Below are 16,748 nucleotides of genomic sequence, written 5' to 3'. Positions count from 1 at the left end.
ATTTAACTGATTACGCACGCGCGCATGCATGCACCACGAAGCACGGCTCTCAGGTCCAACCTGTGTGTGACGTAAAAAGTGTGGCGTAAAATGAAGCTGACATCGCACTTCCCTCTTCTCACGAGCATATTTCGGTTAGCAGTTTGTGCAACTCGCGAATGAATGCATAGTCACTTTAGAAGCAGGGGCAGACACAGACCGGTTTATGGCGGCTGTATGGCGAAGATTTATTTTACGCCGCCTTTATTTTTTTAGTACTAACCACATGGCCATTCTGTAATGTAGAAACGCGGAACTACACTGTTATGGCGATTCCCTTCAAGGTTCCAGTATAAGCATGTGCCGTAAAGGTAGTAAGTGATACGTTATATAATGCAATTAGTTTATTTATTAAATAATTCATGGTTTGGATAGTCTTGCAAATGACGAGACGCCTGCGCAGATAATTTATCTGCAGTGACGTGATTTGCGGTAAATTTTCTAGACTTAAAAGAAGTGCTCGAATTAAGTAATATATATATATATATATATCAAACGACAATGTGTAAGCCACTTTGGGCAACCGTGTAGAAGGGCCGATGCACGGAGCGCGAATTTCGACACAAACGTTTTTATTATCATTTTCTTTGGTCTTTAGCGACTCTATAACACCATATAACTCATTTAAAAGTGTTCTGCATTGTTACGCTTCTGAGATACACGAATAAACCAACACGCTTAGTGCTCGCGTTCTGCACTTTTATTCTTTATGCGCCTGTTTTCAATACATGTAACTATACGCTCACACGTAGCTAACGAGATTTGTGTCTCCAGCAACCAGCTGCCTTTCGCAGACCGGCCACCAAGTGCCCACCGCGTCGTGTCAATTCATTCGTGCGCCCAAATCGCGTCAGAAAGGATTATTACGCCTTATGATGGCGCAAATAATTACGCACTGGCGCATGCCGTTATACGGTGGTTGACCACGGATATCAATTACGGGCTGCACGTGTGTAGACGGCGCCACAACGTAGCTAGGCAACGTAAAGTGCACCGCGAAGTTGTACGCCGAGCTCGCGCTTTTCGGATCAGTGGCAACGTTTGCGAGGTCAGCGTTAATCGAATCATTTACAGAGCTAAGCTAATGCTGTCGGACTAAAGCCATCGTGGCTCAGCACAGCTAAGCAATTACCGTTGGAACGTATACGTGCCACCGACAAGAATGTGGCTGTGGAATGCGCGCCATCGTGAGTTGTGCGAGAGACGGGATAAGTTCGTAGCGCAATCGCTCTAGCTGGTTCGCAGAAACACCGCTCGGAACAACTTGATTGCTTCCATTTGACCCCGGCATTCAACAGAAGTGAAGAGTCTTAAACAGATACAGTTTGGAGCTTTTGATGATTCGTTAGTTCGGCAGTGTATTTCGTCTTTTCTTTGTCACGATGAAAAAAAAAGTCAGTAGGATGGGCTTTCTCTAAGCTGAATGCCGGAAAATACAGCTTAACACGCTGTGCGTATTCAAACGTCTTGGAGGTGAGACGTTGCTGTCCCTCAGGCGCTATTCTCCAGAGGCCGAATTCACAAATCTCTTCATGCGTGAGTGCACTTTGCCGTCGACCAGTCGTCTTCGCTAATGATATGTCCGGCATCAGGATTGGCTGAAATGTTATCTTACGAAACAATTATAGCGTAAGAGCTTTCCATGAATGCGGGCCCAGTTTCTGTTATGCTCTGCTATAAACGCGTTGCTGTGGAGAGATTGACGTCGCGAATACCTGAGATACCCCACTTCTTTCGCTTCTACAGAAAACAGAGAAAGCGGCAATAAAATAAGAATAAAGACAAAGGAGACTGCAATCAGCGCACGCAAGACATGAAAGATAAAGCGGCACAGATTTCTGATTATGACATTTCATATGACGCGTAAGTCAGCCACTGAGGACATTGTGACTGGCAAGGTGGCTATCCATCAAGTGTTCGTTGTATGTAATTTTTAACCGCGAGAAATAAAGTAGTTTGGAGTGGGCTGACATGGCGGCTTCCGACTAATTGCAGAATCTCATGCAGTAGCTAAGTAGTAGGACTAATACGCAAACACGGCACACATGCTCGAGTAATAGAACAGCGTAATAGTGCTGAATAAGACCGAAATAAAGATGTCCTCATTGTACATTAGGCTTGTTTACATGTGTCATTACGAAATGTATATTAACAGGCATTGCAATTTGCCAGAATAATTAAATATACTCGAACGGTAAGTTTTAGAGCACGAAATAAACGTCAAATGGTAGAAGTTCCTCGAGGGCGTTTTTCGATTGGGGATTGTCAGGTGGTCGAGCTAGAAAATGCGGCGCATCCAGATCATCTGTGGCCTGGTTTCACCTTCCTGCGCTTGGCGACATTTACTGCTCCACGCTTAGCGGTGAATAACTTTGCCGTTGCGCCGCTCCCTCACGTTTGCACCGCCATTTTATTTTCCTTTAGTTTTCTTTTTTTTTTTTTGCTCTTATGTGTCAATCTCTTTTCGAACGCTGTCGCGCATAAAATACATGCAGTCGAATCTTAACACGAATAGCCTGCAAGGGTTGACTGTTGGTCTCGTTGGTACGACATGTTTTCGAGTGCTTCGCGCAGAAACGTTGGGTGAGACGAACAAGTGAAGAGCGCTCATGTGTGTCTCTTCTCTTGTCAGTCTCGTCTAAAGTATGTAGAAAAAAATGAATGATATCTCTCTCTCTTCGTCTCGTTATTCTTATTGTATAGAGTTGGCTGAGTAAGAACAAATGCGGCAGAAACCATGGCAGCATGACTGTCAACCTTAATGCGATTAGCATTCAAGTAATGCATAGCGACACACCATATATTGCCACTGCTGAAATGCGTCATGTGTGAGGCACATAATGGCAGCTGGAATCCTTTTTCGTGCTTCCCTCTGGACATGCGGCGCCATCTAGCGACAGCGCCACGAAGCCCGCGCGTGGTGCGTGCCCGAATATACGTGACGCGCGGGCTCGATTCCGCCCAGCACCGAAGAAACATTAGAGGATATTTTTTTGATCATTGAAAAATGACGCATACTCAGTGGAGCATGCCCAGTGACCCAAGTTGGCATGAAAGAGGTTCATTGAAGAGCGGCACATACCCCGTTTTTTATCTTTTATATTTTTTTCTAATCTAGGTTACACTCCAAACCGCCAAATTCTTAACCGACCCCCCACGGTGGGTATGTGCCATTTGTACAGAGGATGATCATCATCCCCCCGTGACACAACTTGGTCCAACGGTTGGTTTCGAACTCGGCTCCCTCAGCCCAGCGGCCCGATAATGCACCCATTAGACCATGAACTTACCCAGTCACCCAAGTTGACGTGAAAGAAGTTAGATATGCACCGATATAGATAGATACCAGAAAGTGCGTCAAGTGCCTAAAGAATGCAGGTCGCAATAAAATAGGGAGAAAGGCCGGGTTCGCTGAGCATGTTATACACAACAGCTATTTGACGTTGACTGTAGTACTTTCCGCTTTCTCATTGACATCAAAATTGTCGAGTTGGTACCTACTGTTACCGTTATAAAAGGCTAAATGACTTTTGGATCCCTATTATTTATTATTTGATTTGTAAACATACACAGGAAAGAGAAAGCGAGGAGCAAGGCTGGCAACTGCCACCAGAAGGGGCACAACGCCTGCCTACTCTTCAGAAAGGACGAGACAAAGATAGAAATGGAACATAGAAAGGACGGGAGGAAAGAGGAAGGAAAGAGCGAGATGACAAATCTTAAAAGAACAAAGTAGAACACACAGCAGGGCCCGTCCCTGCAGGTCATGCTACTAAAGAATGTAAAATAAAAGAAATAGTTGCTGGGTTACAAACGTGCCCCTAAGTTCGTTGCTTCTAGAAAACTAAGGAGAGCGCGATGAGCTTGATCACGTCGAGACGCACAACCACTGGGGTATCAACATTCGTCTAGAGTCGTACACCGCAGGCCAAGGAGATGATGATAGTCCCTCACTAGCGATATGCGTTGCGCACTGAAAGCGGGACATTCCAATATCAGGTGCTGAAGTGTCTCGCAGCCACCGCAAGACGTACACGATGGACTAGTCACCCGCCCTTGTCTGTATAAACGTTCGTGCACGTTAACACAGCCAACCCTTAGCTTGAGTAGTTGCGCTCTAGCGCGACGAGGCAAGCCTCGACCGCGAACACGCGGCGGGAACGTTCCATTTCCGACGCGCTGGTCTGGGTGCTGCTTGAGTAGGTGGCGACGAATCAGCAGACGAGCGTCATCAAGCTTGCACAAAATTTCAGGGTAAGCACAGTCGTTATGAGTGCAAGTTGAAGCCAGTGGATCAGCCTCTTCATTTCCGGCGATCCCTACGTGCGAAGGTATCCATTGAGCAACGAGAGATACCCCACGTGATAAAATTTTGTTGGCAGAGTCAGTAATACTGCGCACAATTGGGCAATCAACCTGACTGCGTAATCTGCTAAGGGCAGCGCGGGAGTCCGTAAATATGACAATCTTCGGTGTGGTTAACTCCTCTTGCACGTATTTCAGTGCAACATTAATTGCTGCTAGCTCCGCAGTTGTTGACGAGGCTGGATGGGGTATATGAAATATACGTCGCACTTGAGTTGAAGGGCAGAAAAAAGCTGCAGAAGCGCCTTGACCGTCGCTGTTTACAGATGCATCTGTAAATACTTGAAGGTACTCTAGAAATCTGTCGAACATGTGCGACTGAGCCAATTGGAATATGGCCGAAACAGGCATATCAGACTTTTTGTGAATGTCAGGGATTGTAAGGTAAATGGGCAGTACGTGTTTGGTGATATCTTGCGGAGGCGAAGGCGTAACTGAAGCATCATGTTCAGAAATGTCAGTAATGTTCATAAATAATGCCGCCATTTTTCCAATGCGAGAAAACGGGCGGTGAATCAGACGATCAAGGAGCATTTGACCATTCGATGCGCGGTGCAGACGCTCAATATGATATAGAGCTCTCTGGTCTGCGTGTAGCCTTAGAGGTAAATGACGTGCTTCAATGAGTAATGGAACTGATTGCGCCTCACGAGGTAATCCCAGCATTACTCGAAGGGAAACGCGATGATCACGTTCCAGTTGGGCCATCAAACTAGGTGGGACGTTCAGGAATGGTAACGCATACATCATGCCTGAGAGTACAGATGATTGGTACACCTGCAGAGCCGTTGTTTGGTCACAGCCAGCACCTCTAGCAGTCAAGGCGGCCACATACTTAAGGATGGATTGCGATTTGTTTCGTACGAATTTTACGGCAGGACGCCAAGAGATGCGATCATCCACAATTATGCCCAAATAACGGTGTTGTCGCACCCAGCTTATCGGCGTTTCGTCAAGGTCAAGGTCTGCTCATTGTTCGACGAGCGCGTTGTTTAGGGTGGTATGCTATTGCAGCCGACTTAGCAGGTGATATCTGCAGGCCAACTTCACCCAAGTACTCCGAAGTCGCGTTCAGAGCTCTTTGCAAGCTTGCACGAAGCCGCGGGCCAAGGTGCGAAGGGCCGCTTATCCACAGAGCAATATCATCTGCATAGATAGCTATGCTCACAGGGAAGTCACTGTCTCGAGGCAAGCGACTTGGAAGCGCGGCGAGTACTGTGTTAAACAGAAGCGGCGATAAAACGCTGCCCTATCGTGGCCAATATTAATTCAGCACACGCAAGAACAATCCAAGTGCCTTTGACATTCTGCACTGCTTTCATATTCACAACGATGAACGCGAGAATACAGAGACGTTGATGATTTTTTTTTCTGCGAAGTTGAATGGGCCTGCATCTAGTGAAGGTTGCAGTGCTAAGAGAGAGAAACGATGAAAGGCAGAGAGGTTATCCAGAGTAAGTGTCTGGTTGACTACTCTGCACCGGGGGAAGGGTAAATAGCAGAGAAGGCGAGCAGCTATACAGCCTAACGAGAACCCACCTTTCATGAATGTGGCCGAGAAGCCGGCCTTGTTGACCGATCCATCGGAGACGAACTTGACGAGCATACGGTTGGTGGTGGAACGCAGGTCATCGGGCGTCCGGTAGCCGCAGAACTTGCCCAGCAGCGGGCTGCTCGCATCATGGCCGTCGCGAACCTCCAGGTAGTCGTACACGCAGCTGTCGTGGTTCTCCACCTGTGCGAGAGGCCGTCAATGCTCCTTTTCCGTTCTTCCTGACCGCCATCAGGGGGAGCTTTCATACACCCCAGTTCGGCACGCCAACGCTTTTGGGAATACCAAACGAGAAATTCCCAGTATCTTTCGTGGCCAATGTTTGGGCACGCACTAGTGTCTTGGCGCCCCCTCTCTTTGCGCACCCCATAGTGGCGCTTCACTCCAATATGTCCAAAAATGACACAGGCACGCCCGAGGAGTCATTGCGTGCGCGCGTACTGTTGCAAATACGCGATTACATCGCGATACATTCTAGCATTTTGTTACATTTCATCACTTTGTTTTTGCTCAGCCAGATAACGGTTTTTGAGGAACTAGTAAAATAAACGTGACAGTGAGACAGTGCCGGTCCCGCTCAAGAATTTTTCAACGCTGTGCAACGCGACATCGACATCGAGGCACTCAACTTTCAAGTTGCTAGCCGACTTGTGCGCTCCCAAAGGACCAAGAAACAGATTAGTATCTGGTACTCAGATGTCACCAGTGATGCTCTTCTGGGGCGCTAGAACGTAAAATGATTCCAAACTGTTTTGATTCCAAACTCCTGACGTCAAATTTACGTAACAACCGACGCAAGCATCGGGCGGTGACCCACAGCGTTATCTGAAAAACCCAATCAAACACTCTCCTCGTTTATAGGAGGTCACCTTCGTTTGCTTTCAAAACCAATAACATTGTCTACACTCAGCGGTTTTTCTTATCTATTGGCTGACAAGAGGCGAGGAGCACGCTCTAGTGGAGAGGGTTTCGATGGGGCCGAGCCAGCACAGTGAAAATAGATAACCGCGTGAAGATGTTGGTGCCGGCTTCTCTGATTGGTCCGCTTCGCCTTACTTAGCTTGCCATGGCTGGTCGAAAATTGCGGCGGCGTACAACGGAAGGAAAAGAATGCCGCTAGAACGGATCGTCAGCAAAGAAGAGTTGGCAGAGTGATGTCGTATGCATGCCGAAAGGGCTCGATAACGTTTTACTGCCACGCAAAAAGGTTCATCATGCGCAAATAAATACATGCTCACCGGCAGGTGCGAGTAGTGAGGGCCTGAGCGATCGGCGGGCAGCCATCTTCCATTTGTTTTGGTTAGCCTGTGGCTATTAAGAAAAAATTTCAGTATTGTTCGGCATAATAATGCATTTTTTTCGCATACACGCCACTTTGGCGTGGTGAGTTCTCGAGGTTTTGTGAGGTCGCGTGACAGACAGGCGAAGTGGGCGTAGCCAGAAAACATTGGACCAATAGCAGAGGGCCAATGATGAAAAGGCGTCAAATCAGGAATGATTATTTTTATTTTGTGCGATTTAATCATGCATAATCAGTGTGTACACGTTATATCAAATGGGGAGCTATCGCGGTTTTCGTGACGTCGCATGACGGACAGGCGAAGTTGGGAATGGCCCGAAAATGTTTTGACCAATCGTGGAGGCTGATTGCAGAAATTGGAATCAAAACAGTTTGGAATCATTTTACGTTATAGCGCTCCTGGTACCTGTACCAGAAGAACTTCTCTGTGCAGAACTTATCCTCAGCTCTTGTCACAATCGAGGTGGCCTGAGCAATTTCGACGCAAGCTGCTCGCGCTGGGAGGAGAACGCTGCACCTGCATGCAGTGGGTTCCGCGTGAAACTCACCTCGAAAGACTGGAACTTGAGCGCCACCTGGTAGTCTTCCGGCACGGTTATCTTCCATACGCACTCTTTGTTCGGCCGGTAGTCGTCCGGGTAGTTGGGGCTCTGAAGGACGCCCTCCTCCATGACCACGTCACCACCGCACACCGCTGCACGGAAGAAGCACGAGTTGGGCGACTTCTACGTACCTTGCACTCTGTACTCTCTCGTGCGAGGATGCACCTCACTGAAGTCAAAGGTACATTTACTGCTGCGCGTTGAAACCTGTCTTCTTGATGATAAATGAGTTGAGACATTATATATGGCGGATTGGTTACCCGAAGTGCCGAAATGAGCTAAATGGCATTTTTTTCCCCGCCGTCTTAAAGCTGTTAAAGCTACAGCGAATTCGGTAACAGCATTACGTCGCCGAATAGCAGCAATAGCCCTATCGCTCACTGAAATGACAGCTGTTACGCACACAACGGAATAAAATCTGCACCCAGTGCAATCGGAAGCAGGGGTCAATGCGCGCGACAAGTCATTACTGTTCGCCGCAGAGCGCGTAGTTTTATTTACTTTCTGCGTGCCGCTACCTTATTAAGTTGCTCGATCCACAATGGCCGTTACGTTGATCTCTCTATGTCGGAAAATCATGCACAGTGGTGCCAAGTTGACGTTTGCGTATAGAGAAACCGAAACCACTAAGCAGGGAACCAAACATAAACGAATTATGTTCGGATTATGCTGCAGAATTGCCACCTTATGATCAATTATTAGTAGTGTAATTTCTAATAGTCTAAAAAAATAAAGAAAGAAAGGAGCAGCGGTCTTTCAGCGATATGAACGATGTGTTCCAACATTGCGCGCCCGGAAGAAAACTGATGAAGACTAGTAGAAAAATAAGAAGGAAAGACAGAGAGACGGAGCACACGCACATGATCCCAGTAGTTCACAGTACAGTATAACAGGTCACACACAGTGCTATAGTCATGTGTGCAGGTTTGTTGTTTCGTAAGAATTGTAACAGTGCATTCGTAGCCCTCTGCCGCGACGGTTTGTGAGGCCGGTTTTCATAAATGATTTGTTCTGACAATAGTATGCCACCAATGTGAGCTAGAAAAGCAGCAGAAATGCTGGCGACGAAAGCTTGCTCAAGTTGCCTGCGTCGACATAAAATTATGAGTCGGCGAACGCATACCGGTAAACTATCGATCATTCCGGCTGATTCCCGTAGCATATTTAGCAACAAAAATGCCCTGATGTGGTCGCAGCCCTGACATGGTTACGGGGGGCACGTGTACGAGTCGTATATTCTCGGGGTCTGCCGACTAACACCGGTAACAGTCGTGCGTTTTGTCTGTTTCTGAGGCAAGTTGCCGACCGCACGTTGATGGACTAGTTAGCAGAGATAACCGAATATTTGGAAACCTATATAGGAGATTACGCTAAGTCCAACACTGCGCATTATAAATAATAAATAAATAAATAAATAAATAAATAAATAAATAATAAATAAATAAATAAATAAATAAATAAATAAATTTATAAATAAATAAATAAATAAATAAATAATAATTTTGCCTTCAGGGTGCTTGAATTCTCCTGCGACATTTCTCCCGTCAGGCAATACCGACGCTGGTGTATGCCCCTGTAGATATTGTCATCATACAGTCATGCCAATTATTATTTTATGTACCTTTTATAATACTGGAAATGTTGGTAACATGCTTCGTAACTTTATGTCATTTAACATCACATAATTTCTGCATTATTCGGTAGAATAATAATAATAATAATAATAATAATAATAATAATAATAATAATAATAATAATAATAATAATAATAATAATAATAATAATTCTTTCAGGCATACTGCATCAGTGCGCACGCGCACGTCCTTCCGTCCATAGTGTTCTTGAGTAGCTTCGCCTGATTCACTGAAAGAATGATTTGACTAATTAGGATGATGCGCGTCGTTATTTCCCAGTGTAGTCCCGCTTCGGTGAAGCGATAAATATAAAGAACACGGGGCGACCAGCTGGTACGTCAGTTTCAGATGCTTGAGTAAACAAAGATCGAATGAAGCGCGCAAACAAAATTGACTGAAGCTTCCGCCGAGTTCGCAACTACGCATGGAAATGGAAAGATCTGAACGAGACCTCAATTAAGCGCGACAAAAGCAGCTCACTCGTCACGCCTGTACGTTCTCCTTCGTTCTTTTTTTTGCCGTCACTTACACAAAGATATCCCCGTGCGCAAACAGGGTAGCCGGTAATCATTGCCGTTTCTCACCTGCGTGTGCTTCGTCTTCCGTTCCAAGCGACAGAAAAGCCGAGAGAGAGAAAAAAAAAGATATTCCACGACGCGGCGTTGTACTGGCCTTTCCAAGTCAGAAATAAGCGCGCGGCATTCACGCTGCGGAATGCGATTTGTATGGGACAAATAAAAACGGAAACCAAAAGAACCCTATACCCTTAGCTATTCGGGACACGATTGGTTCGATAGAAGAAAAATCAAAATCAAACAAGAAACGCTGTTTTTCGGAGCCAGCGGAGATTGCGTTGTCTGCTGCAGAACCGTTGTTTGGTGAAGTGCACGAGAGACTTGAATAGCACAGACGGAGTAACACGGCGTGCCTGTTTCCACGGCGCTGACGAACTTTTCAATTACGAACGAGCAAGACGGAACTGTTGAGGAAGAACGGACTTTTCTGTAAGCAGATCATTATACAGGCACTTCGCTTTTTTTTTTCCGAAAAATTCTAGAGTTGCTCTCCACGGTCCCTTACTCCTTTTGCCGCTTGGATGTAAACTGCATGGAGGGGAGGCGAAAGAGAAACAGCAATACTATAGAGAGACGAGAATAGCAGAGGTGCGTCAGCCTGCGTGCCGGGTCTCCAACGCGCCTATCTGTACCGTGTGTCCCAGCAAATGTTAGCCAAGCTGCTCTACAAAAAAGAAAAGATTAAAAAAAGACGGTAAGGTACAATTATAAGACAATTAAGGTCGCCTATTACAATTAAGGTCGCCAGAGGTTTGGCTAACAAACCATGGGCCATGCTCGTAACATAGTAGATCACTCATGATGCCTCCATTTTCTTTGAGATGCGACACTATAAGTATCCCACATTTTCAACATTATTTATTTTATTTTTCTTCATTTCTTCATTTTACAAGTTTACTAAAGTGGATTGAACCCACACACTTTTATATTGGGTGGCAGAACAGATGCCTTTTAGTTTGTTGCAAACCGGTGCAGAAGGTAGCTCCCGCTTTGAAAGTGCTTTCGAGAGGTGCACGCAACGATCTAGACGGATTATGGAGACGCCCACAAGCTCTTGTTGCAAAGGTCTATAGTACTTGGGTGATCTATCCCAAGTTGTTGTAGCCAGTTGCGGACTGTTCCGTCGTATAGCCACTGTATCGGGCTGTTCGCTATAGATCTAACCAATCGATAGTGCATTAAGCTGAAAGCAGAATAATGCTATAGAATGTTGGGCTCATTTTTGTCTATGTGCTTTAGCGGCCTCCAACGAGCTTTAGGGATCGACTGCAATCGGCTTCAGAAATTTCATGGCCGATTTCGACGAAAATATACCTCAGGTTTAAACGTTTTCTCTTTCATTGCTTGAAGTAAGCAGAATTCAATTAGAGAAGTTTTAGGGCCTGAAGCAACGTCGTGGGCTACGCGAGAATCCTTACAGCGGGATGGAGGCGTAAGTAGTGAATCGATCACAATTTGGTGTCTTTCGCGCACTGAAACCTCGGCGCACATGGGTGCTTCCGCGCCTCTGTCCACTCTGACTTGACTGGAACAAACCTGGGATTCAATTAAGAATGCTTTCTACTCTCAAGGACTGCTTGTTATTTGCCGGTACACTGCTCATAAAGTCGAACTCTATACACTGGTGAACATACTTGCGAAAGGGTTCTTGCTCACGAACTGTTTTGCGAATGCGACAGAGATACTTCGAAACTCAAGTTATCGAGAAAACAAGAGCCTAATCTCAAATCGGGAAGTTCCGATTAGGTTCTAGAAACAAGAGGTCTTAGAAACAAGAGATTGTAAAGTCACAGCGACCAGCAGAAAGTTCTTGCGCAAAACTGATACATTTCCCTGCTTTGAAGGCAGCGCAGCTTCTTAGCGATGTAAGTACATTACTGGTTTCCTATCAGCTCGGGCAGTAATAGCTTAAGGCCGAATTCACAAAAATTTTTGTTTCTAAGAGCCGTTCGCTATTGGCTGGTCAACTCCATGAAGCACTACACAAATTACAAACTATAGGCACCTTACAAAATGACAGAGCATGATTAAGTATAATGGAGCGGTTAGTTCTGTCTGAAAGACACAAGGTTTTACATTAACGGCTAGAGCAAGTGCGATAGGAAATGCTTCAAGCAAGCGCAGTACGTCTCTGACAGCAAGCAACAATGTCAGAGAGGTCTCTTAAATGGCAGGGTGATAAAGAGATTAACGAAAATAAAAGCACTTATGCAGGGAACTTACATTCTGTGCACAATGTACCCTGAGTACAACATTAATAGTCTGCGCTGCCTACACTATGCACCGAATGGTCCCAGAATAAGGAAAAAAAAAAAAATGTAAGAAAAGGAAACCAAATTATTCGGGACAAGTATATCCTTGTCTTCTATCGGCTTAAACTGGTGTTCCATGAGCCCAAGTACCTAGACCAGTCTAAATCAAATTGTAGTTGTTGAAACGTTCTTCCGACTTGACTCAAGATGAAGACCTTTCGTATAAATTTAAAATTTTTGATGGCACTTACTTGCAACCTTATCGCTATTAGTTGACATTATCGGGAGCGCCACGTGATCAGCAGAATAATTATATACATTTATTTAAAGATACGCCCGTCTAGGTAGTAATGTAAGCATTTGTGATACAGGATGTACAAGCGCAACAGTCTGGAATATATCCAAAATAAGCACGCCCTCGGCGCTTTGCTCCCTAAGTACTTACACACGGCGCCAAAAAAAAAAAAAAAAAACACGCTAGGACAAAGAAGATAGCAAGACCATCACACGGCTCTGTCTTGCTGTCTTCTTTGCCCTGCGTGTTCTTTGAAGCCGTTTCCAGGCCGTGAAGAAACAAATACCTAGACAAAAATACATGTTTTTGATTCTCAACTTCCATGTCTCGATCCTCGCCTCTACATCAGAGTTACAGAAACCAGAAATTGTCTCAGCCAGATGGAATTTTTTTATCTTCACTCCGAGCCTTTCTACAGAATATCGTCATTTCCTTTTCGCCGAATAGCATTGAACAAAGACCCACGTACTCAGTCACACAGGTATGTTCGCCAGCGGCGGTGTCTCTTGCTGAAAATCAAAGACAGTGGCAGGCGACTACTTATACGTTCCCGGTGTATCCAGTCTATAATACCCGACGCTATATTGAATCGCGAAACAATCTTCCCTACGGCAACGCTCGTACCACAAAAGATGACAACTCCTTTAGAAGCCGTTAGAGGGCGTTCTTGCAGTACATGCCTGAAACTGCTCTACGAGTGCTCGTGTTTCGTTTCCTTTCATGTATCGATTAAATTGTATTACATTCTTTATGCACTGATTGGTGCAGCGCCCTTACATTTTGTTTTACGTCCAACTGCTTCGCTTGCGAAACTGACGTGCTTATAAACCACTCATCAGTGTCTTTTTTCTATACCGCCGTCCTGAGTATTGAATAGAGTTTAGTAGTGGAAAGAAGCAAATATGTTAGTTACTAAAAGTTTATACAAGCGGCTACAAGCATTAGATGACTTTGGACAATAGCGTGCTTACGTTATATACTGTATAACAATGTAAGACGCAGGGCACATTCACAAACACACAGACAAAAAAAAAAAACAAAAAAAACACGCTGTATCTATTTGAAAGAGCAGATATTATACAATAATGATGTTGGACATACCGTTCGCGAATGCTGCTGATCGACGGCAAACAGAACTTAGGAACAAAAAGCTTCGTGAATTAGGCCCCTGTTGCTTTGTTTGCACTCCGACTTTTTTCTATCTGTAAGGTAGCACACGTTGCGTCATATTCCGGCTTTGAAACTACCAGGTCGCCGACTTACAGCAAATAAAAGATAGAGCGACTCCTATACAAAGACTGGCATTGCAGAGGTCATTTTCAATTTCTGCGCATGTATTCAGCTAAGAAAAAAAAAAGAGGGGGGGGGGGGGGGGAGTCACCGTTATGCGTGAGCTTAGACCTGGTCACTATACTGTTTCACCAGGCGCACATTCAGTGCAGGAATATTTGAAAGTAGATGAAGGAGAGAGGAAAGAAAAAGAGGGAAAGACACTCATATGAAGTTACAAAAGTGGATAACAGATGTTATTGATATCAGGGCATGGGTTTGTAGTGAAAGGTTGAAGAGAATGATTATTCTAGACTAAACCATTTACGTATTTACTTAACCATTATGTAAAATCTTATAACGAAACAGCGTGCTGCCGTATTCAACCTTCCAGGCGCCTCATTGCACAATCGCAGGACATGACCCGTCGGCGACACGACATCTAGCTGGAAGCTGTTATGCTAATATTCAGTGTCCAAAAGCTGAGCGCATATTATATGCTGACCGGGCAAAAAAATGAAAGAAAGAAAAGAAGACCATGGCTGGACTACGCATCCGTTAAATAGTTCAAAGCTCCAGCGAAGGGCTTTGCACTTGAGGTGGCGTGTGGTCACCGATGCCCATCTCGAAGCTTGTGTTGGTCAGAAGGCAAAGGAGGCGGAGGCCCAGTAAACCTGGTGGTGCCCGCACAAATTGATGTCACTTATTTTTTTTTTACTGTACTAACAATGCACCCGAACTTACATTTTACCAGAATATGTAGCAATCTTATAACTTACTGCCAAGAGGTGCGAACTTAAAAAAAAAAGAAAAGTAGGCCCACGCGCCGGAAAGCTGAATGCTGGTTACGTATTTTAGTTACGGAATGACGTTTTTCCGGGGGTTTTCCATGCAGATAACGCGCGCTCAGGAAATTGCACATGCGCTTAAAAATGGAATTTATATTGCGGCAAAACCTCTCGAAATATTTTCGGCGAGAGAGGAGAAAACTTCACGAAATCAAACGAAACGGGTTGATTGTCCTAACTAAACGCGGAAAATATTTAGGAAACAAATGAGAGCTCTATAAAAACGAAATAAGGTAGCGTACGTAAATGGTTTGTACTTGCAAGGCACACCTGTTAAATCGCAGTAACATACGCGACAGCGATTACGAGTGGTGTGGGAAACGAGGAAGCTCGAAATCTTGTACTTGCAGCCGATAAGAAAGTGCTTAAGTTGGAAGATTTCGTGCTCGCTAGTTAAACACGCGCTTACAGTGCAACCGGCCGAAATGCATGTCCTCCGGGTCGCTTTCCCCTATAGCAGCATCACGATGATGCTCCGTGGTGAAGCGGTTTTACGTTAATGGCGGTTGTCACGGGGGGAATCGCTTTGACTAACATTAATTCATTCCTCATTGGAGTAACTTACCGCGCCATGCTGCAACTCCTGCGGTTGTGGAAGAGACTGTTCGACATTTCCTGTGTTAGTGTCCTTCCATGCGACAAGCAACGTTTTCCCTCTCCTTGCTACTCGCAGTGGTCCGAATGATTGACCGGTTGTAGACAAAAAAATATATATTGTGCAGAAACGATCGACGATGGAGGAGTAGGAAAGAGAGAGGGAAATATATGGAGGTTAGCCAGCTTAAATACCAGCTGGTTACCCTGTGCCGGGGAAAAGGCTAAAGGGAACTAAATGCAAAAGAAGGAGAGGAGGTATAAAAATAGAGAGAGGAAAAAAATCACCAGCCCTTCCCCTGTCGAGAAAAAAGGGGGTAAGCGAAGCTTGTGGGAAGACGACGCTGTCGCAGACGTTCCGCTTTGTTTCTAAACTCAAGGTCGGCGGCTCTTCGCTGACATTTGGGCTCAAAATCGCGCTCTCGCAACTCGGGGTCCGCGGCTCCTTGATGACTTTTTGCCTGGGCTTCGGAAGCCCTCACGCTAGAAACGGCACGTCGACGGCTAGCCCTTTCCCGAGCGAGTTCGCGGCGCCGTTGGTGAAACGCAGCCTGCTCCTCGGCGGAACGCACCACGCGGGGTCTTCCCATCCGGGCGCCGAAACTTATCTGAGGCGAGGAAAGCCCGGCGGAGCACGCTCCAACCCCCTTCCTCCCCTTTCCATCCCCGCGACGCCCCAAACGACCCTGATTGGTCACGCGCGTCACATGGTCCGGCGCCGGCGCAGCTTTTCCCGCACCTGCTCTACTCTGGGAGCAGCCGGGTTTTAGCGCGACACCACCACCACCGCCGACACTTGTGAGCCAATACAACGGCGCGTTTGTATCGACGGTTGAAGTCCGACTGCCAACAGCAGCTAACCACCGACCACCAACAGCGAAAACGGGCGAAAGAGCCAAGCAAAGCTATTCGCTTAAAAAAAAAAAACCGAAGACACCTAAGTATTTCTTATGAGGTGTGAATGCGAAAGCATTAATGTCCAAATGAACGCCACTGAGCCTTCCTTCCAGTTGTAAACTCCTCGCGGGCAAACGAGCGCGTTGAGATGCTTGGCAATGCCTCCTAGATAGCGCAAGGCCGGTTTTGACGTCAACGCTTTCGTCACGCCGGGCTTGACAGCGGAAATTTTGATACATGTAGCATGATGCCATGAAGCAGAGTGCACAGGCCTGCTATGTCGGAGGCGGTGTTTTAGCCCATTGGGTAAGGCACTCGCCTTCTCAGAGTGGACCCGGGTCGTAGGTTCGAAACTCACTACCGATAAAGTTCTTCCTTTCGAATTTATTCTGTTTTTTTTTTTTAGATGCGAAAGCATCTTATGCTCGGGGTAGCGTCCGTTCTGCGGCGTCGGCACCCATACTGCGCATGCGCAACTCTCCCTTATTCTTTTCTCCTACGCAGGTGCGCGCTCTCCTCCTCCCCT

General features: G+C 46.0%; 1 protein-coding gene across 1 annotated transcript in view; it reads right to left on the bottom strand.

Annotated features, from left to right (window-relative positions):
- LOC119437223 (bone morphogenetic protein 1) overlaps positions 1-16,748 on the bottom strand; it is a 572,373-nt gene that overhangs the window by 47,218 nt on the left and 508,407 nt on the right. Inside the window, exons 9-10 of the mRNA XM_037704269.2 lie at positions 7,805-7,950; positions 5,944-6,139 (exon numbers count right to left, since the gene is read on the bottom strand). Of these exons, the coding sequence (XP_037560197.1) occupies positions 5,944-6,139; positions 7,805-7,950 (342 nt within the window). The remainder of the gene's footprint in view (positions 1-5,943; positions 6,140-7,804; positions 7,951-16,748) is intronic.

This window comes from Dermacentor silvarum, chromosome 1, assembly GCF_013339745.2.
Source record: "Dermacentor silvarum isolate Dsil-2018 chromosome 1, BIME_Dsil_1.4, whole genome shotgun sequence".
NCBI classification, from domain to species: domain Eukaryota; kingdom Metazoa; phylum Arthropoda; class Arachnida; order Ixodida; family Ixodidae; genus Dermacentor; species Dermacentor silvarum.
This window is presented reverse-complemented; position numbering and strand designations above follow the sequence as displayed.